Below are 24,032 nucleotides of genomic sequence, written 5' to 3' on the forward strand. Positions count from 1 at the left end.
CAGTCGGCTTGTGTTGTGTTTCAGACGGCACATTTTGCACTGTACTGCCCATGATAAACAGCCCAAACAGCCTCCAGACTGGCTGCAATCACCCTCCATCAAAACACTTTGCCTGGCATACAAAAATAAGATTCAATCTCGTGCTGAATACCAAATTAGAGCATTAGAAAACAAGGGCTTCTGCTACTTGGCAACCGTTGGGATGTAAAGCAGCAAAATCCAATGACGGGCCAGAAGATCTAGGGCTTTGATGCGCTATAAAGACTGAATTAGATTTTTACTTTTATTTTCCCTCCATTTTACTGGCTTGCAAATTAAAGACTCAAGTTAACAATCATAAATTGTAAGGGTTTGGATGTCAACACTGAAACACTGAACGTTATTTATCTTGTAATTTGTGAGAGTCAGTCGAATAATAGGTCACAATGGAAAACAATCATTAAATAATAGAGGCACAAATGTCATAATATTAAAGCAGCTCTATATACTGTATAAACACAGCAGGGTGGTTTAATGCCTTTCAAAAACAGCCTTCTGTCAATCTCTGTGAGTACAAAGAAAGGTAATTTATTAGTATGTGACATCTTCAGGTCTGTGAGGTATGAGTGGTTAAATCCACATGATAGAAGCCTGAACAATGCACTTCCATAAATAAGGCATCAAATAGGGTCTGAAACACATACAAAAGATTTTTCAACAAATAAGTCAGCAAAATGAGCTTCCTAACCATGGTAAAATAATAAGAATACAATATAAATTACAATAATAATTCTTTTTTTAATTTATATGAACTTTATTTTCTATGAGATTTGCATTTTTTTTCAACCCTGTAATCAAAATCTAGGATATGTATTTATAGCAATAAGCATTAAACATCTAAATTAAATAGACAAAATGTATTGAAATAAAAATAAATAAAAAAGATAAGTATATATATATATATAAACAGATACCCACTTAGCACTATAGAGCTGGTAAGTCCCGCCCCTTCCGTAAAACCCCGCTGGACCTCTAAGTTGAAAAATCGTCAATGCAAGTGAATGGGAGAACATATTTATTTTCTGGACCCGTTTGAATTTTGCCATGAATGTGAACATATGTTGTCTGTGAATTTTTTATATAATCTTTCATGTTACGAGTTTGACAGTATATGGTATGATTCTTCGGCTAGCAGTTGTGGAAAAGACATAATGAGAAAGACTACATGTCGCCTATGTGACGTCACCCCATAAAGTTGACTTACCCGTGGTTTTCACCAACCTCAACGATTTTGTCCTCTCCCTGAAAGAAGGCGGTGAAGTGCACCAAAGACACAGTCATGTTTAGCGGGATCCGTGAGCTAGTGTCCGTGTGCGAATGGTGGTGACGTTTCAAACGCGTCGAAAGCAGCGAAGAGTTGTAGTCCACAAAGTGCTCTCACACAAAGTCTAACCGTATCAAACTTCTACCCGCTAAATTGTAGCATTCTTCACACGAAAGATTATATAAAAAATTCACAGACAACATATGTTCACATTCATGGCACAATTCAAACGGGACCAGAAAATAATTATTTTCTCCCATTCACTTGCATTGACGATTTTTCAACCTAGAGGTTCAGCGGGGTTAGCGAAGGGGGCGGGACTTACCAGCTCTATAGGGTTGTGTTCACACTTAATGTTCAGTTAGCATGGTTTGTTTGGTCCGGGCCAAAAAAAAAACATTTTGTCCTGGTCCGCTTAGCATTCACATTAGCCTTTCAACACCAAACATAAAGATACCGAACCTAAAGGCATCGGCATATGTTTACTACCTGATTGGTCGGCTTTTATTATGTATAGCTCACGACGGAACTTACCGAATATCCAAAACTGTGCTGTGCGCTGGAATAAATGTGCTTGTTGTATGTGCGTAGCCTACATATGATGGTATTTTTACCAGCCGAGAACTCGTGAAGAGCTTATAAAATGTGTAAAGGAGTCAAACAACGACAGGAATCCCTCCGGCACACATAAAACGAAGATCTGCTGCGAGTAGACGCGGATCAGATGCCTGTACCATGACTATGACGAGAAAAAACAGGTATGCTTGAGCATTATGTCCTTTTTAGGGTCGCATCTTGTGACATCACATCCTGTTTTTGGTTTGTTTACATGTGTTTGGTCCATGCTGCATTCATATTTCATTCAAACCTCATCAGAGTCCATTTGGAAGCGGACCGAGACCCTCCTTTTCTGGGTTCTCGGCAGTGGCGGATACAGAACGTCATTAATAGGTGGGCCTGGTGAATATACGGAGGGGCCTCGGTTTTTTAAGCTTATATACACGCCCAGTGGCGTAACTTTGCTAAATCAGATATATGTACAATAACATTATGATATCCAGCAATCGATTTAAATAGTAGGCTACATGGGGTTTAATGAGATGTAACCTAATGTATGTTGTCAGTGCCGAGAATTTTCGTGTGAATAAATACATAGATCCGCCTATATGAACAACATATACCTTAATGGTCCAGTGGTAGAACTTTCGCCAACCGTGTCAGAGGTTCTGGGTTCTAATCTGCACTCGTATAGTTTTTTTTTTTCTCGTATAGTTTGTTCATCAGTGGTTGTATGTCAAGCAGGGACACGTTTGTGTGCATTATGTTTTGTGATTTCACCAGAACGAATAGAGGATCCGCAACGGATTGAAGCACGCGTCCGAGTGAAGATAGTGCGGCGTGTGCGCGAGCCACACGAGAAAACACTGTACCCGCACCACTGATCGCAGCGGCAACGAGCACTTTGGCCTCGTTTACACTGCACGTCTTGATGCCCAATTCTGATTTGTTGCCTAAATCCGATTTTTTTTACTGTCTGTTTACACGTTCTTTAAATTGTGACCCATATCCGATTCATATGTTTACACTTGCCATGGCTAGTAGCCTACTATCTGAAACATATCGCGCATGCTTAAAGGGTTAAATTCTCTTGCACAAATGGACGAACACAAAATATGTTTCATGCTCTGCGATATGCAAAGTTGCCAAACACCACTTTTGAATAAGAAACAATGTCTGTAAAACTACCACGAATCACAAGCGTATCGGTGAGAACACTCGTTAAAACAACATACACACACCCGAACTTGACTGCACATCACATATTTGAGATTACTGATACTGCTTTCATTCGTAATGCAACGGACCGATCTACGGCACATAAATTAAGGGCTGTTCACTGTTATACAATAAAGAGCCTGCACAGCGACAAGAAATAGAAATTAACACAAAAAAACTGTCTAGAGCCTTTACTTACACAACACTGACAGTGGAGTTGCGCTCAGGAGTAGCCTAGAGCAGCTATGGACAATTTTCTTTTTCTTTTTTGAGCGGCTGCGGACAAATTCTTTCTATGCACACACAATATTACATCACAATCTGCGCGCATGTTTTAAAAATATAATTGAACATGTAAATAGTCCTAGCACTTTTTAAATTTAAATAGCCCACTTAAAGTGTTTATTACAAATAAATTATTAATTGCTTAAAATGAATAAATGTAAATGAACAAAAATTTTCGTTAAATTTACAATCATGTGAAACCACTTCCCGTGCCCCTCTCCACATTCCTCTCCTACAATGACACAACGTTTCGTCGGGCCATCCGTCCCTTTGTAGATGTGCGTCGGGGTTTCTCTCGTCATTAAACCGCGGAGACGTTGCCTAATGCCTCAGAAAATCCGATCTGCCTGTTTACATGACAGTCGCATTGGCACATATCCGATTTATTTCCACATATGAATGAGGCCTGAAACCGATCTGGAAATATCCGAATGCATGCGTCTTTTTCCTGTTTACACTGTCATAGAACACATCCGATCTGTGTCACATGTGAGCAAAAAATCGGAATTGGGTCACATTTCACTGGCAGTGTAAACGGGGCCTTTGATCACTTGATTTAAAAAAAAAACACATTTCAGCGCTAGATCGTCTCTTATTTAAAAAACGAACGAAATGAATGCTCTGCCAGTTAACTGGAGATGTTTTATTTATTTGTAGAATTGGTACATTGCGAGATGTTTTAAAAAGTGGTGGGGACAATATCGACCCTGGCAAATTATGCCTGTACACGCCTGATAAATATGTCAACTATAGAAGCAGATCGGTGCTTCGGTAGTGAATTTAAATAGGCCTATGCCTTGTACTCATGTCAGTCAGCCCCCGGCTGCTTTAAACCTCATCTGTCTGTTACGCGACTCGCATGTAGACTATCACAGCGTTAAGTCAGTGCGCGCACTGATAGCATCACTGGACTGACACGTGATATGCCGACATAATATTTTTCTTTTGTAGCTATTTTTCGTAGCTACTGTACATAAATGTCCTCAGGAAACTACTGAAATGAAATTATTTATTAATTAATTATTATTATTATTAAAAAAAAATTTTTTAATTGTTTTTATTAATCTGATTGGGTGGACCACCGGTCAATCTGGGTGGGCACAGGCCCACCCATAAATCCGTGCCTGGTTCTCGGTCCGCTTGTTTTGTGCGCACGAAGGTTCAGATGGCAGCATTCACAGTTATTCAAATAAACCACACTAACAGAGCAATCACAGCAGGGTTCGTTTGAACCCAGCCAAACATGCCAAGTGTGAACACATCTTTATTTTACAGTCCTGTTCCTCATGCACATTCTATTATAGTACAGGTAATTACAATAACTAGGTACTTAACCCTGAACCTACCCCTAAACCTAACCTTAACCCATGCGGTTCCCTTGTATTACCCAGTACTTTCTTTGGTAAGTGCATGTAGCCTACTGTAAAATAAATTGCAAAAATATCGAAAATATCTAGAACATAATAAGTGACAGCATACTGTATTGATGGAAAGTGTCAGAAACTGGCATGGAGGCACATGTACTGTACATGCCCTCGGACGTAACCTTTGAACACTTTGACCACAGTGCAGACGTCTGCTCCATCCTGTCGAGTCGGCCTCTAAGGGCCCGCAGTCAACATTTCTGTTTTCTTTCTGCATTTTTGTTTTATTTAGGACTCCACCAGCGTCCTCCCTCCACCCCAGCGCTCACGCTATTTTGGAGAGCAGTGGCTTGGAGAGCAGTCAAGTTTGATTAATTTTGGGATTTGGGTACAGTATGTTCCTGGACACACATCTGCGAACAATCATAAATGCTCCAGAATGCTGGCAGAACATCCAGACCTGCCGGCAGCTGATGATGTCATCAGTGCGAGGGAAGAGCTGGCGTGTCGCCAAGCACAGAGTGCAGGGCTTCTCCCAGACAGAGAGAGAAAGACAGAAAAAAGAGAAAGAGACATTAAGAGAAAACATCTTGACAGGGCTTTTCAGCCCGAATGTCGCACATGTTGAAGATTCGCTCTCGTTCATGTCGTGCGTGAACAGGTGCGACACTGGATTACGAGCAGATTAAATGTGGGAGTAACTGAATATTGTTGCCAGGGTTTATTGCTGGGGGGGGGGGGGGGGGGGGGGTACACCTTTTCCTCTCGCTTTCATAAACACACAAAAAAGAGACAGATAGAGAACAAGACATAATAGAGAAGGAATGTTTCAGTTAATTTGGAGAAGAGCACTGTCAGAATCTTGACAAAAATGTGAGCTGAGAAAGTCAAGTGAGGTGGGCTTCACAAACCCTCCAGAGACGACTATAGACTTAATCAGACAGATGGACAAACACACACACACACACACAAACACAAACACAAACACACACACACTCTGCTGCCAGTTTGAGTGTATTTCCTCTCCACTTGAAACAGGACATTCCCCTAAAGCAGAATTTAGTGTGGGCAACTACTGAATTCAATAAGCTTCAATCACGTTCTAGGATTCCTGATACTGAACCTGGAGCCTTGGCTTGAAGAAGCAGGTTTGAATCCTGCCTGCAACTTGTTTCAATGTCATTCCTCCATTTTACCCCAAAAATGTCCCTTCTCTGCCATCATAAAGGAGACAAAAACGCTTCCTGACATTTATAGGCCAATATATATTGTCCCGGCTGATTTTTTGGCTGATATTTAAAAAAAATGTTTTGAGTAAATATTGTGTTAAATAAGTGTTCTTTTATTGTTGACATATATCTTTTCCAGGCTGATTTATTGTCTGATATTTTATCCATTTATTTTTCTTTCAAGTAAATATTGTGTTTAATAAGTGTTCTTTTAATGTTGGCATATTGATGTTCATCTAATTTGCTGAACTATAATCATACGATTAAAATTAGCCTGTATCATATATAAAGTGGAGTCAAATTATCACTAAAATTGTTATGCTGATAATATCATTTGTAATTAACAACAAATGTTTACATTTTTAAGTACATTTTGTAATAGAAATAAGTTGTATTAAATAGCAGCATTTTCACTAGAGACATTTTTTTCTGAAAAACCAATGTTGGTACGCCACGTAACACACTCTGTAAAGCAAAGACTGAAAGGGAAAGGAGCTTTAAAAAGGAGCTACGATAAAAAACAGGATGACAGCTGGACAACATAAGCCAAAACACAGAGTTTCAGCACTAAACTTCATTTTGAAGTCTGTGTCTGGTTTATTTTATGTCTACGGTTATGCAACAGACCCTTTTGATAACCAAAATCTGACGGCAAAAGTTCGAACTTAATAGCACACATCGGCCCCAAACAATACCACAGACTTACATAACATGTAACAGCATCATTTCAACATGATCGCTTAATTAAGGGTTGGGATGTGTATAAACAACTGGATCCGTCCCCTCCCTTAAGCGAGTTTCTGTCCAACACCTCCTCATAACAATGAGAGAAAAAAACAAGCTGGCAAGATTCACTGTACATACTGTACTAATAATGTGGCAAAGTGCCCAGATTGGATCTCTGCCAGGCTTGAAATGTAACTGTTGAGACACATATGAGACTTGAAAGGGAAGTGTGAAGACGGGGATAACCAAACACTGCGTCACTAATAGAAGTGCAATGTTCCATCTGTTAGAGCAGGTTAAGTGTGCGGTACATGGTGGACAAACACAGGGCAACAGGGGGCTGACACTTGTTGCACAACACCGATCACGTATCACTTGTGCAATGACACTGTAACCTATGTTTTCATCCTTATCGGGACTTCATTTGCGTGTGATCATGGTGTTTACGGGGTGTGAGGGAGGGGGTGGATGAGGTTACCTGAATGAGACAGCATGTGCATCCTCAGTCGTAAACTATCCAGGAACTGCTTTCCACAGAACTCACAGCCAAAAGTCTTCACTCCACCGTGCAACTTCCTGTGGATTCAAGACATATTGAGAGATCAAACAGGTAACAGTACACACAGTAACTACACACTTTGACCACTGACCAGCACCAAGTCCAAGCCTATTCATATCCCAATGTAATCCCAAATATAGCATTTTAATCAACAGTACATTTTTTGTCAACATATTACCATACAGTACTGTGCAAAAGTCTTAGGCATGTTAATATCCCCCCCATGTAAATATCAGTTTACATTTCCAAACATTCTTTTTGCCATTAATTGTAAAAATCCAGTGAGATTTCTGTATGCACAAGAAGTCTGACAACAGCCGGTATGATCTGATCTCACCATCATCGAGTCCGTCTGTGATTACATGAAGAAACAGACTAAATCCAGAAGAACTGCGGGAACGTCTCCAAGATGCTTGAAGAAACCTTCCTGCAAAGCTACCTGAAAAACTATGCGCAAGTGTACCTGGACAAAAGCCGTTTTAAACGCAAAGGGTCGTTACACCATATATTGATTTGAATTAGTTAATAGAAGTTAAATCAGAAATAAATTCAATTTGTGATTTTATTTTTGAAAGCATTCTCACTTTACAGCATTTTAACACAAGTGCCAGTACTTTTCACAGTACTGTAGCTTTGCAGGAAGGTTTCTTCAAGCATCTCGGAGATGTTCCCGCAGTTCTTCTGGATTTAGTTTGTCTCAGTTTTTTTCTGTTTCTTCATGTAATCAGAGTCGGACTCAATGATGGTGAGATCAGATCATCCTGGCTGTTGTCAGACTCCTTGTGCATACACAAATCTCACTGGATTTTTACAATTAATGGCAAAAAGAATGTTTGGAAATGTAAACTGATATTTCCTACTGACACACTACAGCAAAAGATATAAATAACTGACTTAAAACCATTTTTTGGGGGGGGTATTGTGTGTTCAGTATTGTGAAATGTATCGAATCGTGATATGAGGGTATCGTTACACCCCTTGTATAACTGCTCATTTGGATTGGATATACAAGAGTTCATTCAAAAATGTAATTCTTTCATCAAATGATGTGTGCCTACATGAATGAGAGATATGCTGCAAGAGGAAATTTGAACATTCTCCAAAACAGTGGAAGTGGAAGAAAGAAAAGCATTAAGTTAAATGAACTTCCTTTAAAGTTAAGAATGCACTTTTATTAGGAACGCAGCTTCAAAAATCCACGCTTGATATTCTAAACACGCCTGCGTCTGTGGCTCATAGTTTATTTTGATGATACTCTCAACAGGGTGCTGTGAAAGGTTTAGGGCACATACTTCAAAGACTTCAGGCACTCCAAATATTCATCAAGCAGGTCTGAATCAATTAGGCCTAATACAGAAAAAGCTATTAATGAACTGAATAGCATACGCCATCATCTGATGCTTAAAATAAACCTAGACTTGGGTTCTAGAACACAACTAGCTTGTCTACAAACGAACATCCGCACAAGAACTAGCTTCAGCAGAGCTGTGAAATATTTACAATCCAGACGTAGTGACCTGGTGGCTTGAGAGAAAACATTTATGGCTTTGTTTTATCAAAAATTAAACACGCCTCAGAGAAAGGGTACACAGAGAACCTGAGCAAATATATACACTCCATTTCAATGAAGCAGCCAGGCCGGGAGTGAACCATAAGGCCAAAAACCATGCGTCAAACCCAAGTTAAACATGCCGATTGTCCATTAAATCTGTCCTCTAACTCTGAATATTTGTTTTAATTGAAACGTATTAAATGCTTCTGAAATACCCCAGCGGTTCTGTATGTTTAACTGAGTCACGCTGTACATATCAACGACTCGTCCCCCGCCCACTCTTGTTCCCTTCTCTCGCCCGAGTCCTTTCATGTGAATTCCAGCCACACACACACACGCACACACACACAAACAGACAGACGCACCGTCGGCGCGTGCGCTGCATCAACGAGCAGTCGAGCGAGCCCGCCGCAGACGTAACCTTTATTCCTGCTATAGAGCCCTTAATTATCACCGCTCCGCAACCGGGGCGCTCCCAGACATGTACGGGCTCATTATGAACAGGGGCATATTATTTCACCTTGAAAAAAGCTATTAAAGCCAACCAGGAACGGTCGTGCTAAAATATTAATTCCAGGACATTCTGTTGAAGATCATTCAGAGTAATGGAAGCGAATTAGCTTTCTATTCGGATTCAAAGACTAGAGTCAACACCCTCAGGTACGGTCATTTTATTTGACCAAGGATGTTTGCTCAGGTCATGTGCCCTTCGGTTGAGGGCGCGGACAGAATGCGTGTTAGCCGCATTTCACAATCTGTAGCATCTGCTGCGTCGTCCCCCTTTGCAGCCACAACACAGGGTCTGAAATAGACCGCCTGACAGAGCCCAGCATCCCATAAACAATATCCACTCAACCGCAGTGGACACGCTGAGCACCGCTGTCGGCAGCCAGCAGACGCTATCTACAGATTTGTGTGTTTGCTGGATAAATACTAGAGTTATCTTTCTGAATGGTGCCTTTTGGCTCGAAAATGACATATTATTGAACAACCAAAGGTTTTTGACAGTCCCAAATCAATGCAGACGTACAGTACAATGGAAGACTAGCTGTTTATTGAGGTTGACTAGTTAATTCATCTAGATTTGTCTCTGTCTAGCGTTATATAGCTGAGATGCTGTTTTTAAGGAGATGTATTAAAGGAGAACTCCGGTCAATTTTAACATTGAGCTCATTTTTTTGGACATTTGGAGTGCTGTCAGTACAGAGAACAACGACAAAAATCGGTGTTGCCTACAACGTGTTATCCTCTTTTTAAAATTTGCACCCTGTTGACTTCAATGGGGCAAGTTTTAAACCTGCTTTTAGCCTCTTAACATCCTTGATGTGTCATTACAAGTGCACAGGTCATGTGAGTGATTCCTTCTGAGTGAACGCGGGTGAATCTGACTGCAGTAGATGTGAAAGAAATATATAAAAAATGATGTTTATTCAGCCAGTGCACATACCTGTATTTACATCCTGTTTTCGGCCGAAGTCCACAGTAGTCGATTGTCGAGTTCACGCACGTGATCATAGGTACTAAACCTATGCGCGTGAACTCGACAATCGATTACAGTGGACTTCGACCGAAAACAGGATGTAAATACAGGTATGTGCGCTGGCTGAATAAACATCATTTTTTATATATTTCTTTCACATCTACTGCAGTCAGATTCACCCGCGTTCACCAGGGTGCAAATTTTAAAACGAGGATAACACGGTGTAGGCAACACCGATTTTTGTCGTTGTTCTCTGTACTGACAGCACTCCAAATGTACAAAAAAATTAGCTCAATGTTAAAATTGACCGGAGTTCTCCTTTAAGGAACACACTATGGGGTTTAGCATGCTACTAGTATGCTTTGCTTTAGTGTGCCAACAGTCACAGTAACTGTTACAGTATCTCTCTTCATCCAGTTTATAACATCGCTGCCATAGCCATCAAAACACCTCTTTTGTAATGAATCTACAGTATTGAACACAATATTTTAAGACTTTTCAAGTTAAAAGCAGCTCACATTTTGAAAACAAGGACTGGCCGATATGGTCAAAAATATTATCACAATTTTTTTTTTTCATATACCGACGTCGCTATTTATCACAATATTTGTTAGACCTTGAGAATTAATGTAAGTATGTAAACTTGTTTGTTCACAATTAAACTCCACAGAGTTGCTACCATTTCATTTAGGGCCCATAAAATCCATTTTATTTTTTCCCTAAATTCTGTGGGATTCAGTGATTTATGATTTAATACAAATTTATATAAGCTTTAACAATTTAATCAAGCTTTTAAAATGTAATCAGATCAAATCTGACAATTAATTTTACAACAAAACATGAATGAAAAATATCTTGGTTGTATGATATTCCTTAGAAATAATAATATTATTATTATTACTTTGAGAAGTACATTTTAGTATAGAGTAGTGTTACATTCCTGTCATAATTTCTTGAAGTTAAACCAAACTTTTATTTTGACGTTTTTTTGTGAAGATCGTTTAGCTTCAGTTTCACTGTGTATTTGAAAATATCCAGAGCTTATCATCACAAATTTGATCACAATCTCAGTATGATATTGTTTATCACCCATCCCACATCTTAATGCTTTTTATTGAGCAGTTACTTTAACATAATGCTGTGTGAAAGTCCTTTAGAAAAAGTGTCTGATTGAGTCTGGTGGATGTCCTTAAAGGGACAGTTTACCAAAAAATTATTCATGTCATTCCAAACCTGAATGACTTCCTTTCTTCTGAGGAACACGGACGATAAATATTTTAATATAAAAAAATTTGATTTTTTTTTTAAATATTTTATTTTGTGTTTAACAGAAGAAAAAAGTGATTTAGTAAGGGAGAGTAAATGATTTTTGGGTGAACTACCCCTTTACGACATCAGTACACTAGTCAACCCTTCAAAACCCTTACTAAAGAGTTAAAAACAGTTTACTATACTGTATGTGAATGTTTCTAAAAATACGCAATTGAACATTTTACTTTTCATCTAAACAAAGTTAACAGCGAGTTGGGTAACACTTTATTTTACAGTGTCCTTGTTACAAATGTTATATGTATCGTAGTACTAGTAATAACAGTAAATTCTGCATATTTACATGCAACTAACCCTAAACCACATCCTAATCCTACCCTAACCCTATAGTAAGTACATGTAGTTGCTTAATATTACTCAGTACTTAAATGTATAATTACACTGTAACAATGACTCCTTAAAATAAAGTGTAACCGCCAATTGCTATTATTATTAATTGTATTGCCAACAATTGAATTGCTCAGCAAAAGAGCACCTTTCAAAAACCCCTATTAATCTCACTCGCTAAGTCCCCTTGAAAGACGCGAAAGATGAAAGATTGAACAAAACCGATCTGAGATGTGGAGAAATACCTGGTAAATGGAACAATAAGAGGAAAATCAATACTTCTCATCTTGATCCCAGTCACTGTCAATTTAAAGCAAACCCAAATAGACACAGACAAATAAAATAACAACTCACTGCATTATTCAAACAGAATAGTTTGTGCTCCAGTATCTGACACTGATATGCAGATGCAGACAGTAACAAAAGAACATCAAATAATCCTGAAGTCAGATCAATGTTAAACCAACGTTAAACATGGAAATCGAACCTTTGAAAGAACAAAGTGTTAAAACTCAATCTTCTGGTCGATTTAAGTACACCTGCCCTGAACAAAACAGTTCAGACGAGGTTAGAGGAGCAAAACCAATCTGTAAAGATGATGGTCCATTTGTCTCTACAGACCGCTGTTATACATTCCTATTAAAATGCAGGCATTAAAATGTCGACTTTCTCTAAGGAGACAAATTGTCGAGCTGTCTGTTTGAGACAGGGCAAGCGCTTGTGTTTCTGGAGTGGGCCACTGGAAGTGGCTTTGATTAATGGCAGGCCAGAGCAGAGCTGCTAGAGTACCTTTCCCACTGAGAGAGCAATTCAGGGGCTGATGTGTGCAATCGGATACTAGAGCACTGCCAAATTACCAATGAGGCGGCTTTAAAGGAAGTCTTCCCCGATGCAGTATGAGAAAACCCTATGAAGCATGAATGAGAAAACAGAATCACTTCACACAAACCCACAAACAAATGTCCATTTATCAAGATAGCTGGGGTGTTCTGGGTGGTTGCCAAGTCAAAAAATAAAAATAAAAAAAAGAATAATATAATTATATATAATTAATTATTATTCTTAACAGCTAATTTTTTACTTTAAAATGAAGATGACAATATTTTACATTCTTAAAAATGTTAAATGTTCTTATCTTTTTTCTTTAAGATTGTTCTAAAGAACACTTAAAGGTATAGCGGAGGATTTTCCCGAATTTTAGAAAAGAACCGCCCTCTCCACTTTTTGAAAAAATGCACATGCGCAACACTCTACCTGCTCCCGAGAGGGAACGCCTATTAAACGTGTGCATGAGAGAGCATGCACGAGCTATTCATAGCTTACATTAACTTTTACTAGCAGTGATTTTAAATGGATTTCTCCAAATAGCATGCCAAACTTTACCTGTCAAGTAGAAACTTCGCGACTGAGGCATCAGTGGGAAGCCCAACCTGTGTTTTGAGCGCACGCCATCGTGTGAATCGTGTGCACGAGCACGTACGACGGCCTTACGTAAACATATCACCAGAATGATTGACACTTAGGAGGACCAATAGTCTTGATGATCCACCCGGAAAAAGAAAATCCTCCGCTATACCTTTAAGAATTCCAAAAAAAAAAACTTCTTAAAAAATCATTGTAAATAACATGTGAAATTCAGTAACAACTCTACAAAAACGTCAAATATAGACCTTGAATAACATCGTAACCTCTTAAGAATTTCTCAAGATTTGTACTTAGGAACATTCTTATGAACTTATAATTCATCTTAAGAAAACCATTAGCTTATTTCTCAAAAATTTTCATGAATCCTGGTCTCTCAAGGCGTGCGCCTCCTATTAATGTAAGACTTTGTGATTTTGCTTTATCATCCACCAGTTGAAAATTGTTTATGACTTTTTGAGTAACAGCACAACTCTACTCATGATTTGAGGCATCATTAATGTCTGTATAACAAACAGAGAGGGATAAGTTGCAAACAGATGTTTAATGCTTTAGGTTGGAATTAGCTGTTTTTGTTAAGATACCAAACAAACCACAACAAAATAACTCAACATAATGTGGCACAGGCTGTATATTAAAACCATGTTTGGCAGCGGTTTCAGTGACGTTCTTCCTTGCAAGGCTAGAGAGGGAAACTGGAAAGATTCTCAGCAAATTGGGAAGTGTTCAATTTACCCGTGCATTGGATGCTCAATGACCTTATGGCATTGTGCGAGCGAGGCCAGTGCCATTATGACAGCCCGAGTACATCCTCACAGCTGACTGTGCTTCCCTCAGGGTCTATTGAAAGATTGCCGCTGGTAATTTCACAGAGTTTTGTCTAGAAAACTTCTAACGCTGTAATGGAGGTTGGAAATGCTGCCTGGGAACATGGTGTAACAACAGTGTGGTGATCTACTATCATTTTGTACTGAAAATGTAAATACTTAGCTGAGGACCATGCACCACGGCCTCTCAAACAACATTATTATTCTTTTAAACTCAGTTTCCAGGTAAGGTTATGTGTCTCACACAAGGTCAATGTGACACTGCACAAACAAGTACTATGGCAGCAATAACAGTCTTCTTTTTTTTTTTTTTACACAACTGCTCAAATTTGACTCATTGGCCTTGATAGTTTGCTGAATCCCGGACCTTTAAACTTATCTTAGTATTTTTCTAATCTTTAAACATTAAACATTTAATTTTAGGGTTCCCTCAGTGTACTGGAGTATCTCTCATATGTTATTAGTTTAAATAAGTGAATCTATCTAGAAATAAGAAAATGATTCAATTGCAGTGTTTACATCAAATGTGGTCATCAATCTCAAATTGTAGTAATGAATTACCCATTCCTAGATAGATAGATAAATAGATTGACAGATAGATAGATAGATAGATAGATAGATAGATAGATAGACAGATAGATAGATAGATAGATAGATAGATAGATAGATAGATAGATAGATAGATTTTAGTCATTTTACTGGAAAACAAGACAAAAATACTGATTAACAAAATGTTTTTGACAGTTTAAGTATTACAATATTGTGTAATTATTAAAATACTGAATGGCTTAAGTTTTACAGTATTTACATTAAATGCAGTAATTTCTGACATCTTTGTAAGACAATGAATGCTTCAAAGCCCATCTTTAGCCAGAATACTGTGTATTTTTGCATTTTCTTCAAGTTTACATACACTATAATGATATGCAGGTATATTTGTGTAAGCCCAAGACTAAAGCGGCCACTATAAACACTTTCAAAGGGAAAGGGCTGGATGTAAACTTTGACTCTTTCTCTCAGTGAGCCAACAAGAGCTCTGGCACAAAGGCCACATTACGCTAACTGTGTGGAATTAGTGTGAAATGCAGGCTACCGGTCATCACCCCGAGGATTAAACTAACCTTTTACTTTGATCAGAGGTTTGGGTTACAAGGGCACAGACAGCAAAACATGTGGCCGAGCCAACAAAATCAAAGTTGTTTGTATTTTGGCATATTACGCTAGAGTTTAGGAACTGTGACTAAAGTCACTGTTTTCAGCTGAATCTCAGAGTCGCCAATCAATAAGTCACCCAACCCCCAAGGCTACGGCCAGAGCTACGAAAACAGGCGCGCACACACTCAAACACACAAAAGAGGGTCTGAACACAAGAACAATGCGCGAAAGAGAAGAAAAAACACCCTCAGGGCGCCAAAGGTCAGAAGTTTGACCCGACCCTAAAGAGTTGACCTGTATAGCCGTGATAAGGGCTGAAAGAGTCCTGTCTTTGCCTGATAGCAGGCTTTGGGGTGAAAAGATACTAAAGGGCTTAAAGTCTTGACCAACTGGATTCCAGAGGTCTGCGGAGAAGACAGAAGTTTAAAGATCACTGGGTGGCCATAGTCTTGTGGGACAGGAAGGGCTTGAAGCGCTAATGAAGCTTGACCAGGGCAATGCTCTCTGAAAACATATCTTCTCCGGAGGCTGGGTTATCCATTAATGGGCTCAATGTGTTTTCTTTGGCCCCTTCTACACTGTGGATCCTTATAAATGTCATGCTAATCTTTCAGTAGATTCATGATCTATCACTAGAGCTATCTTTACAAATCTAAAATAGTTTGGGGAACACATGCACCATTAACTATGACTTTTGCCTCAATTAACTGCTTATTTAGTTGTTAGCTTAACGAATTAGGTAGGATTAAGGGATGTAGAATATGGTCATGCAGAATAAGGCATTAATATGTGATTTATAAGTACTAATAAACAGCCAATACTAGTAATATGCAAGCTAATAAGCAACTAGTTATTAGCGAGAACTGGTCCCCAAACTAAAGTGTTAGCAGTATTTAATTTATTACAGGCATTAATAGACAAAACTGAGTGAGGCTATTCTTAAAACACTATTTGCCACACAATTCGGCTTCTCAAGTAAATTGATCTTTTCATAAAAATACTTAATTAAACCTAAAATACACCTATTGTAACCTAAAATGGGTTGTTAAATGTGTTATTCAAGAAAAACAAATATTATATTTAAAAAACTAAACATGACTTGAAGAGGTTCAGGTCAGAGATAGCTTTTCACGTTGTATAGTCCATTTTGTTTCTTTATCTTGCTATTATATAGACAGGCATCTAAAAGCTCAGATCCCAACATAGATAAAATAAACTGCAGCGTATGATTACCTGTGATAATCTTAATCAGGTCAACCAAACTTCCTGTTAAGAAAGGCCATATACAGTGTCCTCTCAGGAGACTACTGGCATGTAAGTTAGGGCTGCTGTCGTGGTTTAACAGAGGATAAAGGGAGAGGCTGAGTAAACAAAAGGTCATCTGAAGCAACAGTTGAGAAGACAATAGATGAGCTCTGAAGCCTGGTGTGTGAAAGACACTCATTATCTCTGTGCTTTAGTTTCTTTACTATTGAACCGCCGTATGTGTACATTACTGTTCGTAAGTTTGGGATTGGAATTTTTTGAAAGCAGTCTCTTATGCTCACTGAGGCTTCATTTATTTGATCAAAAATACAGTAAAACGCAGTAATATTGTGAAATATTTTTACAATTTAAAATAACAGTTACGTATTTTAATATATTTTAAAATGGAATTTATTCCTGTGAGACCAAAGCTGCATTTTCAGAAGTCATTACTCCAGTCTTCAGTGTCACATGATCCTTCAGAAATCATTCTTAAAGTGCTGCTAAATATTTTTGTGGAAGTAATGATAGACTGGAATAATTCAGCTTTGCTATTACAGGATTAACATCATAAAACAGAAAAATTATTTTTAATTCTATTTTATACTACACATATTACTGTTGTTACTGTATTTTATTAAATAAATGTTATATATCAGTGTATATATATTATATATACCTAATTTATAATATATTAAATGTTAGAACAACATTTAAGTAAAAATACAAATAGATTTTCTTTGTTTTTATGTATTGTTTAACCAGAAATATGTGAAAACATTAAGTGTAACATGAATAATAAATTTTTTTGACAGAATTCTCATGCTCACCAAGGCTGCATTTCATAAAAAAAAAATATATATATATATATATATATATAAATTATATTTTGTTTGTTTACATTAACAATGTTATTAATGTTCTGTTTATTAAAACCAAGTATAAATCTAATCAAGTTAGTATTTTTAAGTGTTTTAATTTCCCCTCTGGGATTAATAAAGGAAGTCTAAGTCTAAGCATTTTACATTTATTCCAAAATAATAACTAAATGCAATAATAATTTAAACAATATATTTTATTTGTGAAGTGATTTATTTTTTCGGACCACCAGTCATCGCACTTGGCAAACACTGGTCACAGACACAAAGACGTATTTTTATTTTCACCAAGCTGATTGCTCACTAAAACCACCAGTCATCGTGTTTTCAGGCCATTTCAAAGTTGATTTGGATGTGACATAGCGGTGATATCTAAGTGGGTGAGTTGTTTACTTAATTTTTAAATAGTCTTCCCATTAACGCCATCATTTTGTTCATTCAGACTGATTTATGAATATGGAATGCATGAAAACAAGAGGCGGAATTTATCGTACGAACCAATCGTATCCAATCATTACAATAATATCAAATCACATGGATATTGCCTCCTCTCACATGACTTTTCCCCATTCATTCTCAATTACCCCCCAGCAAACCCAGTGAGTAGGCACTGCCTCCCTTGCCTCCTATATATCTATATTTCATCTGTCTTTCTTGACCTCTCACTGTCTCTCAATCTCACTCTGTTTGCTCTATAACAAAAGATCTAATTAGAGCTGTGAGCGCCGAGGCCAATGCGAGTGCTCAAGGATCTCCCACTTCCAGGGATTCCTAAGCAGCCGAGCTGATCTGTGTCCCTAGAGCCCCTGCACACATCACTCGCCTCCCTGCCGCCCACGGTAGATTGTGAGTACACATCAGCGGCAGATCAAATCCACTCAGTGGAAGCAGCACATTCCTCGGCTCGACCACGGGGCAGAAATGACATGCATGACAGGAGCGAGACCAAGCACAGCGGCTTGCATAGGTCTCAATCCAGAGGAGAGTGTGTTTGTTGCACGACTGTTGTGATGTCCACCGCTATCGCATTTACGTCAAATGGCTGGCTGTGTTTAGACTCGTTCCAGAGGACTGGGAAGGCTTTGGCGGGTGCATCTGGGTTAAGATTCACGACTTTGAGGGCCTCTCGCAATTGGGGCAAAAGTTTAACTGTTATTGGTATTGGGTCGCCTCACCATGACCACAATGACCCTGTGGGGCCCTGGGGCTTTCATAACGTCCTGTGTGCAAGTCAGATGTCGGCGGATCTTAACATCTGTCACTGTTCACAAACCAGAAAGAGGGCAAGTTGAGTTTATGCACAAATATTAGCGAATGACTAGCCTACTGACCTACTGTCTGGATGTGATTACTGTACTGCCATCTTAACCTTGTTACTGACTTTGATTTGGCGAATATTTTTGGCGAATACTTAATTAAACAAATTACGAAATAATAATATAATAAAATATTATGCGGTAACACTTTAGTTTAGCATCCAATTCACACTATTATCTCGTTGCTTTTTAGCATGCATATTACTAGGATATTGGCTGTATTTATAAAGCACATATTAATGCCTTATTCTGCATAACCATATTCTACATCCCTAATCCAACCCAATTCATAAACTTAACATCTACTTTAAGTCAAGAGTTTATTGAGGCAAAAGTCAAAATTAATAGTTAGTAATAGTTAAAATTGTGACCGATTATGCCAAACTACTAGATTTTCTTTAAAAAGTTTTTTTTTATTATTATAACAAAACACAGTAGAAAATGTGTTTTCAAGTCATTGTATGTACTAGTTGATCTTTGTATGTATTTCTAAATGCATTAGACCGGACAAAGAAGGAGCACCATGTGTTTTAGCGCCACACTGGAATGGAGAAAATCTGATAGGACGTGTTCGTCAGGTCTCAGACAGGAAACCCGGGTCAGTGTCACCGGGTTCAGCTCAGCATTTGTGGGAATGAATGAAAGAGTATCAGGTGCACTGCAATACACACAACGTGTGGCCACTTTATCTGTGTCCGACAGAAGGCTAAAGTCACTATCAGACCATCTTCACCACAGAGACTAAGGAGAGCGGTGCAGGGTTATCTTCCACTCTGATAAATACAGATAAAGCACAACCTACTGTTTGAGAGTCCAAGTTTAAACTGCATGGCCATCAGTCAAGCCCAAACCAATAAAACTGCAATAAGGATGGGCTTTGCTTGACAAGTAATGGGTTTCATATGTCAACTACGGCAATAAATATTTTATTTTGACATATGGCATGACACCATTTGGATGTCCACCAAGTGAAAGCGTGAGGACGTTCTGCGCAAAAACAAAAATGGACTGATTTTTCGAATATGTATTGGTCGTTTTAGTTTCGAAAAATAGTGCTTCTAATCCATCTGTCCATCTGAGCAAAGCTGCTCCTGGCTGATCATTTTGACAGAGACAAGCCACAGGTTATGGAGGAAAGGTCACGGTCAAGCTGTACTAAACAGCACTTCTTTTCTGCACAGGAAGACCTCGCTCTTTCTTTTGTGAAAAGACAAGGTCTTCCTGTGCAGATCTGGCAGACATTTCTATCCTGCGCAGCACTGCTTTCAACAAGCCTGAGGAAGTACATTAAAGGGACAGTTCACCCCAAAATGAAAATTCTGTAGTCATTTACTCAACCTCATGTTGTTTTATACAGTAGACCTGTATGACTTACTTTCTTCTGAAGACCACAAAAGCAGTCTTTTCCACACTGTATACATGTAAACATGCGCTAAATGGAAGTCTTCCAATATTGTGCTCACGTCTTTTGCTACGTCACGTGAAAATAAGAGAGACTTTGCATTTTTTCCGCATTCCACTGTTCGAATCTCACGTTTTTCAACGTAAAAACGCCGTGTGTTCGCATCTCGCAATGCTCGAGTTAAGGTCAACTTTTAAAAAAACATGTCTTCAGGACCTTTTTTTTTTTCATTCCATTCCATTGCTCGCGTTTTGTGTTTTTCCAACGCAAATGTCTTTCGTGTTTTTTGGCGCCAAAAATCATTTTAAATCATCAGTTTTGGTCACCGTTGTCACTTGTATGATTGTATGGAAAAGAGCAGTGTGAACATTCTGCTTACTTTCTCTTTTTTGGGTTCCACGGAACGAAGAATGTCATAGGGTTCCATTCCTTACATAAATATAAATAACATGACAAGCCAACAGGAAAGCCTCAAATAACTTCACTCACCTGTGTTGTTCAGCAGCTTCATTATCAGGCAGCTCCATATCACACACCTCGCATCGTTCTTTCTGGGTTTGGACCTCCTGCTTCACACTGGCTGTGAAATCCCCGAGCTTGCTCAAGAACTCCCTCTGAATCAAGCTCTGATGGAAAAGCCCCCCATATGCACTGAAATCCATCGACATGGCCAGGGAGGATGGCACATGTAGCGACGAGGCCATGGACACAGGCAAGGGCAGCATGCTTTCGCTCTTATGGTTGGACGGGATAGAGCACAGCGAAGCGAAATGTCTATCAGCCAGACTGGCCATATTGACCAGAGCCGCTTGGCTGTTGTCTCCTTGGGAATCAGCAGAACTATCGGCGGAGTGGAGCTCGCGGGCGCTGGTGATGACGCTGCCTCTGGTCGGGGTTCCAGGAGTGTCCCGGTGCTGCCTGGAGTCTCCGCCGCCCTCCCCGTTCCTGGGGAAGCCGCCTTCGTGTTGGTAGTCCTCGTCTACCTGCATCATCTCAGTTTTGATCTTATCTAGCAATGGAGATGCCTTCCCAAGGTTATGGGAGAAACTCTGGGCCATGTTGCCTTGGAGGACGGACTGACCCATGCTCATCAGGCCCTCTACGGCTGCTTTAGTCGGACTGCTGGTTGAAAGACCCAGCTGGGCGGACTCTGAAGATCTCGTATCGACCATGCTAACCAGGGCCAGGCGATGGCGGGCGGCAGCACCATAGCCGGCGTCCTGTATGGAATGCTTTTTAGAGATAAATGTGCTCTTAAGGTACTTGATCCTACGGTCATCGACATTTTCTGCACCGTTCTCATTCATGTTCACATCTGTGTCGTTCTCTTCGGATGCCTGGATGGTTTCCAAGATCCTCAGGCATTGCTCCTCCAAGTACTCGATCTCTAAAATCTCTGCGGCGTACAGCAGGTCGTCCAGGTCTTCCAGCCTGGCTTGGAGCGTGGCGGTGTAGGCGTACTCCAGAATCTGCTGGAAGGTCTTTGGTGAGAGGAAGTCCAGAGTGTAATGTTGGCTGTTGCGGTGGAACAGGATCTCAAACATCTTACTAGCACATGCAAGCACGGTTCTGTGGGCATGGAACTCCTGGCTGTCGACCATGATGACCACATCACACAATGTCCCAGAGAGGCGCATCTGGTTGGCCTTCTGCAGGAGCGATGCGGGGTGGCCGGGGTTCTGGAGGTGGATCGCACCCATTTTAGTCAAATCCATTACATCGACATTTACCGAACCATCTCACAGATTTGCTTCTCTCCTTGAGTGCTCCTGTAAACGGCAATCAGTTATGTCACAAAAACAAGAATGAGCACAAAATACACTACGTGATATGTGCAATGCTCAGTTCATTCATCTCAGTTACACAGGTCATGTTAATCATCACTCAAACAGGTTAACTCAGTGTTTTGAGAAAAAGACAAAGAGGCGTTGTTGTTGTTGAACCTCCTAACAGAGCCACTAGCCAATCATCACAAAATGTACTTAATATTATGCAATCGCAGTGATAGTAGTGGAAAGCTGCCAGGTGAAAATGAACTGACGGCATTCGACATATGCCTGAGGGGAACTTGCGATTGCAATATTTGCTCTTTTGGCAAGAAGCATAATTCGTTTTAACTGGGCCTTTCATTTTGTAGTAACACTGAGTGACATTCCTGCGGTAGAAAAGAATGAAAACTCACCGCAGGAGTGACATTTTAATCGCACATCTGTTGTGACTCTGCTCTATAAAAACTGATAAGGCTAATTGTCTAAGCAGTTATATATTACTTAAAGATCATCTAATCCTAATGCAGATTTTTTTGTGATAAAGTGTTCAATAACTAATTCAAATGTTTTTCTGACACAATAATGATAGTGAGAATTGTTTGTAAGTTTCACATAAGCGTGAATGTACAAAGCCAAATAATTTATAATAAAAAAAGTTCAGAAAAAAAAAATATAGATATATATTAATACAATTATTTTGTTGTTTTATTAATTGACATTTATTATTAGTCCTAATATTAAGGAAGTGATTAACTGATTAAGGCGAAAAGTGTGTAAATCAAAAGATTATCTGTAATATGTCATATTCTAATGCATTTTCTATTATTATTGTATTATTTAAGAATATCAACAAGTAGTTTGAAAATTTAAATATATAAAACGTAAAAGTCAATTTCCTAAAGTATTGCATTCCGCTTTTATATCAAACCTCAAGATTAGATTTTTTTTTTTTTTTTGCGCGCGCGCGTGAGTGAATTGCATTCGAGATATTATGGGCATCTGACATGGCATTAAAAAGCTGTCCTTGGTACTAAACACTTTATTTAAGAACAACGACTTGAACGACATGAAGGGGGAAAGGTACGGATGCACCTTGTCCTTCATGACAATCCCGAATAGGTTGAACACTCATAACCACACAAATAGATACCGATACCGTGAGTAACTGTTTATTGAACTCACATATCTATCTATCTATCTATGACTATATTACATTTACGATTATATTAGGCTTGCAAATTATGGCAATAAGCAACAGATCTGAGGCAGCGAAGACAGTCGTGTTTCCTCGGTGCAACAGTCTGCTTATGTTTCAAAATTATCTTTACTGTATGCACCTGATTGACAAGTTGTTTTAAGCAACATTTACAACTGTTTGTTAATAAATGTAATCATTTTATAACACGTGTCCTGAAAGCATAAACGAGCATGCAGGAGACAAGAGCACTTGGCGCGTGCTGTATCTTAAAAAGACAAGAAACAAGTTGCATCCTCAACGCAATATTAACTGATTCTCGCGGCACTTTAACCAACTAATAAGCATTTATATCGTCGGATTCAGCATCTGGAAGAACCGGTGAAGTTATTGTCACTTACCTGCAATTGGCGCGTAAATTGAACACTTGTTATTAAGGTATCAACATACTGACGTTCACAGGAGCCGCTTCACGCGCACTACACTCGCCGTTCGGATTCCAATCATCATCATCAGCGTGACGTCAAAGCAATGGCTCGCCGTTCACTGAGGCGCGCCAAGACGCCGCGCGCAGGAACCTTATGATTATTAAGGCTTTTAGGATGGTGCTGGTGGGGGGAAAAAACATCACTGTGGTGTTCCGTTCACTGGAATTAACCCAAAACTTCAAGTGATTTACATATGACTGATTGTTAGAGTATTAGGACCAACTTACAGCGAAAAACAGCCTGGCATGCAGTCCACTTACACTTCTCTCAGAGGATGTTTAACTTTACAGAGCATGACTGCATTGAAAGAGATTAGCTTGACCATGAATGAAGATCAAAAAAAGAATGCATGAGAAGAATAAGACCACAAACGAAAGCACCGTATCAGTGCAGTGAATGTAAAGA

At 39.2% G+C, this 24,032-nt stretch overlaps 1 protein-coding gene across 1 annotated transcript in view; it reads right to left on the reverse strand.

Annotated features, from left to right (window-relative positions):
• zbtb16b (zinc finger and BTB domain containing 16b) overlaps positions 1–23,697 on the reverse strand; it is a 49,446-nt gene extending 25,749 nt beyond the window's left edge. Inside the window, exons 1-3 of the mRNA XM_084419489.1 lie at positions 23,541–23,697; positions 20,665–21,944; positions 7,162–7,259 (exon numbers count right to left, since the gene is read on the reverse strand). Of these exons, the coding sequence (XP_084275615.1) occupies positions 7,162–7,259; positions 20,665–21,890 (1,324 nt within the window). The 5' untranslated portion in view covers positions 21,891–21,944; positions 23,541–23,697. The remainder of the gene's footprint in view (positions 1–7,161; positions 7,260–20,664; positions 21,945–23,540) is intronic.
• Between the last annotated feature and the right edge of the window lie 335 nt (positions 23,698–24,032).

Source organism: Rutilus rutilus (genome assembly GCF_951802725.1).
Source record: "Rutilus rutilus genome assembly, chromosome: 9".
Classification (NCBI taxonomy): domain Eukaryota; kingdom Metazoa; phylum Chordata; class Actinopteri; order Cypriniformes; family Leuciscidae; genus Rutilus; species Rutilus rutilus.